Source organism: Grus americana, chromosome 14 (assembly GCF_028858705.1).
Source record: "Grus americana isolate bGruAme1 chromosome 14, bGruAme1.mat, whole genome shotgun sequence".
In the NCBI taxonomy this organism is placed as follows: domain Eukaryota; kingdom Metazoa; phylum Chordata; class Aves; order Gruiformes; family Gruidae; genus Grus; species Grus americana.
The window spans coordinates 19374813-19388264 of record NC_072865.1 but is presented as its reverse complement, the minus strand read 5'-3'; the positions used below and the strand labels follow the sequence as shown (position 1 = coordinate 19388264).

General features: G+C 47.7%; 1 protein-coding gene across 3 annotated transcripts in view; it reads right to left on the bottom strand.

Moving 5' to 3' along the window:
- Window positions 1-2925: 2925 nt before the first annotated feature.
- Window positions 2926-13452, bottom strand: part of CTNNA1 (catenin alpha 1) — a 119114-nt gene continuing 108587 nt past the window's right edge. For all 3 annotated transcript variants that reach the window (XM_054841419.1, XM_054841418.1, XM_054841420.1), the window contains 3 exons: window positions 13202-13307; window positions 6644-6778; window positions 2926-4119 (listed from right to left, as the gene is read on the bottom strand). In XM_054841419.1, the coding sequence (XP_054697394.1) occupies window positions 3832-4119; window positions 6644-6778; window positions 13202-13307 (529 nt within the window). In that variant the 3' untranslated portion in view covers window positions 2926-3831. The remainder of the gene's footprint in view (window positions 4120-6643; window positions 6779-13201; window positions 13308-13452) is intronic.

The window sequence follows — 13452 nt, the reverse complement described above, 5'->3', positions numbered from 1 at the left end:
TCGCCAGCCTCCAAAATCCACAGCACAGGAAAATCCTGAGCCTTCAGCATTGGAGCATCTGCTGCCCCTTAATGGATTTTTTTTTTTTTTTATTCCCCACCATTTGTTGGGGGGTTGGAACCCACATGCCCCTCACCACCCACTGTGAGGTTTGGCCACCTCAGCTTGTTTGGAACCTGCCACCCATCCTACCATTACGAAAAAAAATGCAGCTTCGGGAGGGTGCTTTGCTCCCCTCCCCGCACCCATCCTGCCCTGCTCACCCAGACTTCCCCCCCCCCCCGCCAGCCAGGAGAGCCCCCGGCCGCCCTGCCCCGGGCTGGTCTCTGAGCCAGGCAGTAGCCAAGGGAGAGCTGAATGGCAAAGGCATTTGTTAAATGGCATTAAACCTCATTGTGAAGCCTTCACACGTAATTAAAGCGGCATAAATTCAACGTGGCTTGATTCACCACTGAATTGAATTAGGAGCACTTGAAATTTGGAATCAGACTATCTCCTGGGGATTTAATGTGGTTTCACTAATACACTGTAGAGGATAATGCAGGTTTGTCTTCCTGAGCATCCCTGTGCAGCCAGGCCCCGCTCCCGGGGCAGGCAAGAGGGCTGCCGGGCTGGTGGGCTCAGGCACGGCCTCACCAGGCGCTGCTGTCCCACAGCAGCACAAAAAAAAAAAAAAAAAAGCCCCAAATCCTTCCTGTTAAACAAATAAATATTTTGGCGTGTTTCAAGTGGTGATGGGGGAGCAGCCGTGCCCGGCTCCCAGAGCCCTTCCCTGCCCAAAGCTGCGGTGGGTCCCCTCTGTCCCCAGCCCCTGGAGCCCCGTGAATTCTTCTGTGAACGGAGAGCGATGCCGAGCAGGAGGGGAAGGGACGGGGAGGTTCAGGGATGGGGAGGCTCCGCTGGCCGCACACCATCGGGCAACGCGGCTGAGCAGCTTTCCCACCTCGTACCTGCACAGCTTTTACAACCTGACACGGTCGCGCTCGCTCCCTCCTGGTAGAGGAGAGCGTTCCCCTCCAGCAGCCACAGCGGAGACCAACTGCACGCGCCCTTCCCCAGCGCTTAATTACATCAAGCAGTAATTACTGTAATTCTTTTCAATTGGCTCTCTAATAAAGTTACAGCTTCGCTGTGTCCAGACCCCCCCCCCGCTGTGCAGCGCAGCACCGCTGCCGCTTTCACACGGCAAGTTTTGATTAAGACTGGTATTATCTGACACATCGGATCGGCGCATTTACCTTTGTTTCAAACCTCCAGCCACCCGCTCGCAGCACCTCGGGTCTGGCGCTGGACAAGCCGGAGTGGCCCCCTTGCTGCTTCGCTTGGGGCCACAGGAGTAAGAGCTGGAACTGCCCCCACGCTGGGCTCCTCCCGAGCTCCGGGGTTGCTCTGAAACGAGGAATTGCCGCGCACCGGGCTCCTCCAGGCCTGCCAGACCAGGCTTTCGGCTGCGTGCACGAGTCGCAGGCATTTCCAAAGCCCCGTCCACCCCCTGATGTACACGTACGCCATCGGAGCTTCCTCGCAGAGGCCACTCCATCCATGTCGCCAAGTTCACTCGCTTGGCTGACGGGGCTGGGTTTAAGAGCTGAGCTTTGCTAAGCCACCGTCCGCAGCACCCACGCGCAGCCAAGGCTCGTCCCGGTGAGCAACAGCCGCACGAGAGCCAAGTGCCGATAACCTCGTGCTATTTATACTGCGGCAGAGAGATCGAAAATCGGATTTAATGGCACTAAACCCTCCCTCCGCTTTGGGCAGACTGGGTTCTCCTTTCCCCCAGCCCCTGCCAACCCATTCCTAAACAACAGAGCAATTAAATAAGTCACAGCCATTAAGGACTGACCTCCTCTACAAACCCCAGGCAATTCCCAGAGGAGCAGCAATTCCCGGATAAAAATGAGACTGCTGGGCTGGGGCTCGTGGCCTCGCGTCCCCCGGCGCCGCCTCGCGAGCTTCCCTCGGGTGGGACCGAGTTTCAATTCGTGGCCGATTTGGTGCTTCAAGTTTGTAAAATAAACATGTATTTAAAAGCTAAATATGCATAAATTTGTCTGTACATCTTAATATATGGTTGTTTTTTAAAGCTAATAAATTAATTAAATTGCATTTTGGGGGGAATAAGAGGCACTGAACAGCCCAGGGAACGTAGCCTTTAAGACAATTATATTAATACCAGGAGAGAAAAATATCCTCTTGTATAAAAGCAGTTAATAATTATATATAAAGCCAACAAGATCCACAGTTTATCTGTCTCGTTAACTCTTAGATGCCAGTGGAACGAGCTCACCCTCCCAGCAGATGCCTGTCGAGATGTTAAAGGCGTATGAAAACTAGTCCATAAATCAGCTGTTTATCATCTGTACTCACAGGACTAAAATGCTTGAAAACATCATAAATTTGGCAAAAATACCCCAAGAACTATTTAGCTTAATTCTGATCAGCATTTTGGTAACATGACAGCAATAACCTCGATATAGTAATTTATAAGCTGATCAAGATAAATAAAATTATAACGCTGCCAAGGATCGGCTCTAAAACGTAGATGCAGTTTAAAACATTAACTACAGAACAGGCTCCTTTCCATTTGAATGGATGCTTTACAGAAACAGCAAACGCGACTTTGACCCGCGCAAGCGCTTCTTCTCCAACACTGGACTTTATTGGTACGTGTAAACCACACTGAAATTCATAAAATTTAAATAAGACAGTGAAATTATACCTTGTAGCTATAGTTATCACAAATAATGTATAGTCTAAATTGCAGCCTGAGCAAACAGTATTTGCTGGGTGCCTTTGGAAGCCCGAGGCGGGATGCGGAGCAATTATGAGAAATGAGTACAAAGCCGATTTGCATCTGAATGCTGGGGAGGGGGAGCAGGGGCGGGCTGGGCGCCCGCTCCATTCACAGCACCACAATACGCCGGCTGGTAAAAGCAACTTTATTAGTGTCCCGCAGCAAAATACATTAGTAATTTGTAACCAGGCATTGAAATTCCCGTCCGGTGTCATACAGAAGTAATCAGCCGCCTCCGTGATTGTATGTGTTACGGGATTTGCTCGGGGTGCTCCCCCAGCAGAGACGCGTGTGAGAACCCCTCCGGAAGGCCGTCGCAGCGGAACCCCGGGGTGCCCCGTTCGCCGGGAACCCCTGGAAACGGGCAAACGGCTCTACGGCAGCCCCGGAAAAGGCGCATCACGTAACCGGGCACCACCGAGCCGCCGCGACCCCCCAGCAAAGCCCGGCCCAGGGTCTATAGATTGTCCAGATGTTTTCCAGTTGTGGTCCCACTCTTGCAGCAGCACAGGTAGCGCTTGCTGTATTTTCGTACTCCTCGGAGCGTACAAAGCTTGTTCCCTCTCCACCCCAACAGCAGGAATACACTAATACATACAATACTTTAATTAATTTTTTTTTTTAGAGTGAAAAGATCTAATTTTCCCCTCTTGATCACAATGAAAAACTGCAGTCTCAGAGTAGCATGATTCATCTATTAGTGTTAACCGCTAGTGTTACTGTAAAATCCTCTTTGGTTATAGAATATTTTATTTAAAGCAAGATTATACAAAATAATTTTCCGCTAGAAATACACCCCTGACATCTAAAAGCAATCTAAATTAACACACTTCCGCAGGCCGAAGCTATACTGATAGGACTTATAAATCTGAGTATTTCCCCACGTAATCTAAACAAAGTTATCAAAATTATATTAAGTAAATACATTTTGAGGAATAGTAAACTTCTGAAAAAATCCTTAGGATATTAAAAGTAGAGTTCTGGAAGTAGCAGTAGTGGGCTAGAGAAAAAAAATTAATCAAGACAGAGACCTCTCTTTAAATACTCTCCATCGCTTTGAATTCACTGAGAGCCTGCACCGGGTTCACGTGTTTCTTCTGGGACGCTCTCTTGATTTTAGTTTGGGTTTCGTCTTGTTTCTCCCTCTTGACCAGGGGTTTCTTCTCCGGAGCCTTCATCTTCCAAGAGACGGCAGGAAGATTGAGCGAAGCCATGCCCTGGGACTTCTGGTACTTGGTCGATGCCACGTAGGAAGCCTTCACGGTTTGCACCACCGCGTTCATCAAGTTCTTGGCTGCTTGGATAAGAGACATGGCACTGTCCACCTGCAAACGGTAACACACGAGCGTTACGCGCCGTAAACCCCCCACAAATACAGTATTCCAGAAAACACGATGGTCCTGGGGTGTAAAAGCACTCGAAACCTGATTTTTCTGAGGTTTCTTTTGAAGTCTGAGGTTCCAAACTCAAGGCGGTGACACTAAGCGGTTAAAAAAAGCGCAAGGTTTGCCCACGATCTGTGTCTTCTCCATATTAATGGCAATCAAAAGGATTTGTATGCTGCTGTTTGCTTTTGTGACTAAGCTTTAACAGTAGCTTATTCTCTAATGAAATTAATAAAGCTGTAGTAATATCTTAATCATTGATAATAAATATTTAAATCACGCTAGAATATTAAGTTGTATGGGAAAGGAAGGAACGCAACTGCATCTTCAGCCAGGCCCGGAGCCCTTTCCCAGGTGCTTCCCGACTTACAAGAGCATTAAAATGAGGGGGAAAGACAAACCATTTGCCGAAGCTTTAGCGCGTGGCAGAGATGAAGAGCCGAAAATGGGGCAGGGGGGAAGAGAGAGGGGAGGAGCAGCGGGGCGACCTCGGTTGGGGTGCAGGTGCCAGTGCTCTGCTCAGGGTGGCACCTCCGGCTGCGAACGCCCCACGGTCTGGGCAGGGTTTCGGCCCTGGGCAGGGTTTCTGCACCTCTGCTCAGCTTACACTAGAGCTCAGCTGCCTCTACACATTAAATTCCAGCGTTGCAGACATCTAAGGAAGGTTTGGGGAAAGGCCTTGAAGCCATTGCTCATCTCACGGCAAAATAAATTGAGCGGGAGGTTGGTTGCTTTTCTTACGGTGGTGGTGCCTTCCTTTCCATCACGCCGTGTTTTGAGTACCACAGCAGCAGAACTGATCTGCGCCCTCCAGCAAACCAGTGTCGTCTGCGTTCCTCGCCCCACTCGTCATGCTGGAAAACACTTTCATTGCATTTGACTATTTCCATGAATCTTCACAGCAGGAAGAATCATATTAAATGCAATGAAAGCAAGAAGGTACTTCTCTAAATGAATTTTCAGATCGCTTAGGGTGCAAGCTCTTACTGCCGTGGTTATAGCTCTGCTTTCACAAAATTTCTGCGGTATATAGATGGGGGAGGATGTTAACGTTGAAGGGAATTTTACTTTCAGACAGGTGAAGTCCCCAGACTGGCAGAGGTCTTCCCCTGATAATCTGATAGAAGCTGAACACTACTACTGGCAATATTTAGCCCCAGTGGACAGACTTGTGGAGAACAGATAAAACCAGGAGATTAGACCACAGATGCCAGCCTGTTCATATAACTAATTTATGGCAGAAGGGTATGTAAATTCTGAAGACACTGAATAACTGCACTAAAACCCTGGAGTACGTTATTATTGCATAATGACACATCTACTTCTTTGACAGCATGATGCCTTCAGCCTTCCAGCTAATAGGACATCAGGCATGCAACAGAGCCGCGCAGCAACACATGTTTCATTACATCTCGTCACTCGGCTCCGCTGTGCTGGAAATCCGAGCGTGCGGGACTGGCAGCAGCGGGAGGCGCAGCAGAGAAGCCGTCTCCCCTACCAAGGTGCTAAACTTCTGCAAGTGCGGCCCACGGCCACCGCTGCTTCGGCAGCGGGTTGCTGCAGAGCTCCCTCAGCTGCTGCCGTCCCGAGGCACGCATTCTACAATCCCAGCTTGTTTGCGGGGAAAAAAGAGATGTGCTAATAAGTTTAAGCATTTGAAATATCTAAATGGCAGAAGGTGGTAAGTTTTTTTCCCGTTTTCTTGTAAGGATTCAGATAGCAATATTGGACTATCAGCCATTTCTGTCCCTTCTTCAAACCTCCTACCCCAGTCACGGCATGGATGGGCAAAGCACCAGCGATCAAATGTACGCACCTAGGGCAAGGAAGAATACGCTGGAAGAAATGAAGAATTTAGCTCTACTTCCCTCCCCCCACATATCCGTCATACAGATTCCTCTTAGGAGGAAGCATTTCATGAACTACAGTGAAAAAATGACTTGCTAAGTAATGGCTGGAATAAGGAAGCAGGCTGGCCTACGGCAGCGTTCAGCCGTCATAAAACAGAGCAGCCACTAAAAATCCCTGCGCTCTTCCAGGCACAGCAATTTTGAAATATTAACATCTCTGGAGCATTGCAGGACCCCAGCATGTTCCAAGGCTGTGCAGAGACATGGGGTAGGTTTAGCTATGCTGATTAAAGTGATTTAACCTCACTAAGAGTGAAAAACGGTCTGGAAAAACACAGAGATTACACAAAGGTAAGGTGAATCTGTCTACAAACACGGCTGAGTAAGGAAAAGTGAAGTCTGTATTCTACCCCCTTTCAAACAGTATTTTCTCCAAGAACAATGAGGCAGCGCAGGCAGTGTTATAAACTTTGCAGGCATTAAAACTTTGGCTGAATGCTCCAAAATCTGTTGTCTATATTCTATAATGTTTAGCATAAAAGCTTAGCTTGGAATAATTGTTACCCCTGGAAGAAGAAACCGCATGAACCGGACACGTCATAGTTCATACATACCCCGGACACAACCAGCTCCCCTCCGAGGTTCTGAACTTCAGCCTTCACTTTGCTACAGATATTCAGCTGATGGCAATAGAGTGCGATGCGCTGCAGGTAGGCCAGGAGGTCCTGCTTGCACGCAGAATCGGGACACTGGAAAAACAAAGGTGAAGTTTGCAATCACGACAACTGGAACAGAAATTTAGGGAGAAAAAAAGACAACTCCGTTCTGTAACAGCGAATGTGCTCCAGAGATCATTCACCTTTCTGTTGAGCTCTGGTTTTCAAAAGACAACTGAGCAATAGACGGGCATCGCTAAATACATATAAAAAACCAGATGCGATAAACACGGGCTATCAGATAACACAGGCGCAGCCGCTGGACAAAACTGCCAGTTCAGCTGCACGGCTGCCCTTGAGCTCCCTGGGGGGAGGAGGAGGAGCAGGAGGGCTACCTAATCTTTCCAGAGCAGGTTTGTTAACTACGAAAGGTGTTTCCTGTGCACCAGACACAGCAGCAGTGATTTGACATCCAAGATCTCAAGTTGCAACTAGCAGATATTACCAAATCCAGCCTCAATTTCCTATCTTAAGTATTTTAAGCTAGGAAACGATAAACCCAACAGTTACTCAATTACATCCAGCAAAGTAGATCTTTTCCTGACTTCTGCTCCCATTTCTTAGCAGTGTGGAAACTAGATTCCTCACCAGGCATGAAATAAAATTTTTAAAGTGCTTGCTGGAGCACTCATCCGTAAGATAAAAGTAACTTTTTCAGCTTTGCAATTGAAAGACTACGTAGGTAACGGAGACTGCAGCACAGTTCAGAAAGCTGTTTTCTCGGGCAGAAACGCAGGGCCATCCCTTGCTTTGCAGAGCCGAGTGGCGAGATGATTAATGAGCCAGTCTCACGCTGGATTTCAAAACAAGAGCAGCCCTGCTGAGGGGCAGCCACAGTCCAAAACGGGATCTGCAAGCATAAGACAAAAAGGCTACGGGAAGCCTTTTACTACCCACGCCAGTCCTGCAGTAGCTTTAAAAACGGCAGCGAGCATGGTCCCAAAGAATAACGGGCCATCTCAGATCTACTGGCACGCGCTGGCTGTGTGAGGACTAGTGAGTAAAGCAGCTGGCACGCACTGAACTCCACAAACCCTTTGCCCACCAGGCTCCAGTGCTGCTGCTGCTGAACAAACCCAAGGGCACGCGTGCCACGCTCCTGCCCTGCACACGAAGCGCTAGCGGGGCACCTACGGCCGCCTGCACCCCATCACTGCCTGCGCTGCAAGCAGCACCCAAGACAGCAGATTTTTAAACCAGTCTGGATATACTGGTGATGGCAGAGGCTATTGCGATAGGGACGCAGGGGACGTTAGGGTCCAACAGGTCACGTTCTGGTGCCTCCTGGTGAGGAGCCCATGCCGACAGCACGTACATTTCTGACCAAGGCAGGAAGTTTAGAGTTGGGTGTTACGTGCATCTACAGAATGCTTATAGCTTCGACGTCCACATGTTTTACATCACATTGTGTCAAAAACACCGTTGCTTAAACCCCGATCTGAATCCCAGAGCAAGTACGAGTAGTTGTACTGCACTGCAAGCTCCCGTGCCATTTCCTCCTCTGAAACGGCCGCTTTGCACATCCTCTTCTCATCTTCCCACCGAGCATTCACAGGTCTCCTGGACAAAACCAGTACGAGACTCACAACGATTCTTAAGTTTTCTGCTCTAAGGCAGGCAATCCAGCTTTATTTCACCTCTAGCACCGCACCAGCAGATTAGGAATTGAACTGGCATTAACCAGGGACAGGACTAAAGGCAGACCCTGCAGCGATCTCCATCCTTCCTACATAACTGCACAGAAACTCATCAATCTCCAGCATCCAGGGTCGAGGCACGCAGTTCCCGGTCACTGAACTCAGGCTTTCCAGCACCCCCTACATGCACACGCTCACAGGCAACATCCAAATGCTTTTCCCGGGCCCCACAGCTGAGCTTGACGGCAAGCAGGGCACACCGCCCTCCACTTCTCCCCTCCAGGCAGCTGCTCATCCCGGAGAAGGCGGGCACCGGCTGCCTCCAGACAAGCACCAAAATCCCCACAGAAACCACGAGCAGCCGCAGTGATTTACCAGTGGTAGATGTGACAAGGAGAGAAGAGCGTTGCCCTGAGCAGCATTTGCTTCTCTTCACCCAGCACCTGCTTGCTCTTCTCACCAACCAGACCCTGCTGAGATTCACAGATCTGCGCAGGCTGCGAGAGCTCTTCTCCACTCACCCCTGTTCACAGCAAAACCCCATTTCATCTACTACCCTGATCCTGTACAACGGACCGTCAAATGTAGATTCATAATGGACATGGTATGCTTGGAGGAGTAACCTTCAACGTGGCACCAATTTACTACTTAATGCTTCACTCAAGCTCAGGTTTATTGCTTACGGCCAGACAGCCTCTCCTCTCCTTCCAGAGCCAGGTAAAAATCCCTTCCTGGGTGTGTGCAGTGGGGTCTGAGCCCTAATTCCCATTGCAGACCGTCTCTCCTTAGCTACAGCTCGAGCCGTACAAGATGGAAGCAGGAACCAAAGTCTCCCTGAACACAAAAGGCACAAAAGGAGACCGCACCAGAACAGATCATCATGTTGCACAAGCAACATGCACGCGGAGCATTTGCTTCCCACAACAGTTACTGATCTGCCACAACAGCCACTTCAGTCTGAGAGGAAGGTGAGCGCAGCTAATGAAGCCGTTTGTTTTTTCCAGCGCCAGAAGAAGTGAAGTTTTGAAGGCGATGTGGTGTTTCAGCACAGCAGAGAGAACACAGCTGTACCATACGCTGCACATAGAGGTGCCTCTGTAGGGCAGGCTGCTGAGCTGGGATCCAGGGCAGCACGCAATGCGCTACAACAGGATTTCTGGCAAGCTGGGACAAGCAGATCAGGCTGTGTAACGCAGGCTACAGAGATCTGGATGGCTTTACCGGCATTTGACCCTGTGCGTCCATAAACTAACAGAAATCACCTTCATGTTCCCAAGGAAAGCTCATGAAAACACCCGAAGTATCCTGCAACTCTTACATAGGTACGTTGCTTCCATCGGCGAAGTGAAAACCGTGAATAACAAAGCAGCAAAGCTTGCAGGTTAATTTTTTAAGCTAATCAATATTAGTCAGCAGTACAAGATGTTTTAAAGAAAGTCCACAAATAGCGTCGGCCAAAGAGCTAATGAAAAGCTGAAATTACCATTTTGGAAAATACTCTCCATCTCCCAAACAGCTCATCTAACAAAGTGAACGAGCAGCACGGCGGCAGATTGAATTGAATGTTGACAAATGCACAATACGGCACGTCAGAAGGACCGCTAAACAATTCAAGGTACTTTATGGGTTGTGAGTTTATGGAAACCATTTAAGGAAAGACACTCTCAAGGAAAGAGGCTGCCGCATGTTTACCAATGGCTGAAGGAGGCAGCAAAACATCAGTGGGGGAAGCAGTGGAATAGGAAATATTATTTGGTTGTATATATCAATATGACGTGAGCTGGAAAACCACATCCTATACTGTGTGTGCTATTTCTACGAGCAGAATAGCAAATTCAGTTCAAAGACAGATGATGTTTGAATAGAGATGTAACACAAGATAAAAAAGAACATCAAGAAAAGGCACTGCGGCTGCCTGCATGAGCCCTGTCCTTTCCTACGCAGGAACATTCAGATAAAACCCAAAAAACCCAAAAGGCAACAATTTCAACACTGATTATGAAAGATTACATTATTGTATTAACCTGCAACAGCCACAGACACAAAGAAACCCGTGTGCAGAGCTAGCTTGGGAGGATGCCCACAGCATGGTCACAGCAGATAGCCGCATCGTAGACAGAAACAGATGTGTGTTGGGGGACCCCCCACCTCCCCAAACCCCCAAGATGAGATGCTGCCACAGACTCAGTGGTGGTTGCTGGCAAAAGCTAAGCCGGCTGCTCCAGGTCAAATCCAGGATCCATGCCGGACAGAGCAAACACGCAGGCACATTCGCTTCCTACCACCACAGCTGAGCCTGCAGAGAAGCAGAATCACTTTTTTTTTTCTCCCTTTGCGAAAAGAAAAGGGGAAGAGAAGACAGAAAAGCCCTCCCACAGTGTGTGCTGATTAAGACAAGCACACAACCCCCATCCCCACGTGTCTGGTAGGTGTAAGCCAGCAACCGCAGAGACTTTTCTTCCTCCCACTGTATCCCCAGCTTAGGGTAACAACAATTCACAATAAAATGCCCCCGCCAGCCCTCTGTAACAGCTGGGCTTGGCACCGTTTGGTTAGAGAGGCTGAAAGCAGGCATTTAGGGGAGGCAGTTACCGTGGCAGGAGAGGCACGTGGCAATGTGTGCCAGCAGCTGTCACCCAGGTCAGCCGTCAGCCTGCGCGCGGAGCACCTCTCCGGACCAGCATCCGCAGGCACGGACCAGTCTCCACAGCAAAACCCTGCTGGAGTGTTTTTCTGGGAAGTGGGACAATCCCTACGCTTCCCCCCAGCTCCTTTCAATTTAATGATCCGATACTGATACAACCTCCCACCACCATCGATGAGAAAAAGCAACAGAATTTCTTCTGTTTCTTTGTAAGTAATTCAGCACTGAATAAAAATAACACGGAGAATCATTGTCTTGCTGCAAATCATTTTCATTTGTGTAGTACTCATAACTTCTTCATATTCCCCCATTCAAAACAAGCAGACTGCTGCTTTGAGTGAAAGATGGAACACCTTTGGGAAAATCTGCCGGCTGATGGCTAGACACTTTTCAACAGACGTGAAATACCTTGGATAATAGCTTTTATGGTTTCAAAGGAAATGTGCTGTAAAACTGCCTGACGGCAGGAGTTAGGAGTTCCTGACACACTAGCACGAGGGGTCATGATTCACCCGGTGTCACATGGTGAACAGGACATAAAAACCCATCCATTTGTTAAAAGCCCGTATTAGGCATGGGAAGGCATTAGTGCTCCGCTGAAACGGTTGCATTGTACGTCCTCTGTAACTGTCAGATAGTTCTACATTAACAGATCACTACAAGTTTCTACAGAGTATGTAAGCATATCTAATGAAATATGCAAGCTGAAAGTATTAGTAGAGTACAGAGTCGGAAAAAAAAGCTATATTCTTGTCAAAATGACTAACTGTACAGTCCTGCTCATATTTATCTTCAAACATGTGCTTAATCTTTTACATTTTTAAGGACCTTACTTCTACTAAAAGGAGCCATTTAGTTTTCTTCTATATTTTGAAATGGCTCAGCACAGAAAATTGTATCCCAAGTTTGCATAAAACATGCGAATTAAAGGAAAAAAAAGCATTGTAAACCTTCAGCCCAAGATCCCCCGAGATCTATAACACAAACGGCTCCTTGCTTCATTTACCTACAGCAGCAGCATACCTGCTCCTTCCAGAAATATGGTTGTCAAAACGCTACAGCAAGGAGACTCGTTTTAAAAAGCACTTTTCAACTTTAGCTCCCCATTGAACATTTCTCACTGCATCATTAATAAATTAGGGTGAAGACAACATCCTCTGGATGCAACATTTAAAGAGAGATCTGCATTACAAAGATTTACTTCCAAAGTGACATGGTTTTATTTAAAACCTTGCATTACGAATTTAAATTCAGAGGAGGACTGCAAAGCGAGCGACAGCTGTACAAAATAAAGTTTAGTCCATGATCTCAGACTTAACCTACCTGCATTTCAGGGTCTCTTGAAGGCAGAATATTATTACTAATGCTGACGTTTCTCTGCAATTTGGGCGTGGACCGAGACCAAAGGTGCTTTTGTTTGGCCCAACCCAGTTTCTGAAGTGGCTCAGGACAGGCAGATGCATTGCATAAAACCCCAAGCTGGCCCATGCTCATTCAATCCTATAGAATCCTTTTCAAATATCTTTGTACATATAGCTCAACAACACGCACAACAGTCTGGGACAGCATCGAAAATGCTCGGGTCGCTACGTGCCTTGCTCAAAGTCCTGATCAACTCTGACTAAACAACAAAAAAATTACCAGAGTTCTGACAATCTCATCGTTCAGTCTATGGGCATCTGAAAATTGTTAATATTAAAAAGCTGCCTCAAAAATAATATTAGAAGTTATGCAATAAGCCACATGCAATAATTATGGCTTTGCCTGTGCAGTCTCGTCATTGCTTTGGAAAGTACTGGGCACATTCTGAGCATGACGGAAGTGACATGAATTCAGTTTCAGTCCTGTTCAGTTAGAGAAACTGGCCTAGATACCGTGTGACATGAAGCAGTGTTGGCATATCGCTACCTTAAACAGGTAGGTGCTTGATTTAAGCCAAGGAGCTGCTGGAGTTACTGCTGGACATATTTAGCTGCCTACACTGTTTAGGGTGGCAGGAGAGCAGCGAGAAAGAAAAGGCTAGAATTTTCCAGCAGCAAATCTGGACAATCAATTTAAAACCCCCCAAAACCTCAAAACTAAACACATTTTCTTCTGTTCATCAGCTCTGCAGTACTAAAAGATCTCCTATTGCTCATTTGTGCTGGAGGCTTATGAAAATGAATTGTGACTTACGTGGTCAGCAATAGTCCGTCCCAGCTTGTCCATCCTTGACCCAGCCTCTGCAATCTTCTTGGCTGCACTAATCACATCTGACGTATTTTTCAGTGGACCTTTACCTCTGCAGAACAGAATCTACCTTTTAGCACCAGAAAACTGGAAGAGCGAACTACATATTGCTTTACTCATCCTGTTCCATACAGAACTGGAAGTGATTCCTCACCCAAACTACATGAATAAGGTTGCACAGAAATAGGCAGGTGTAA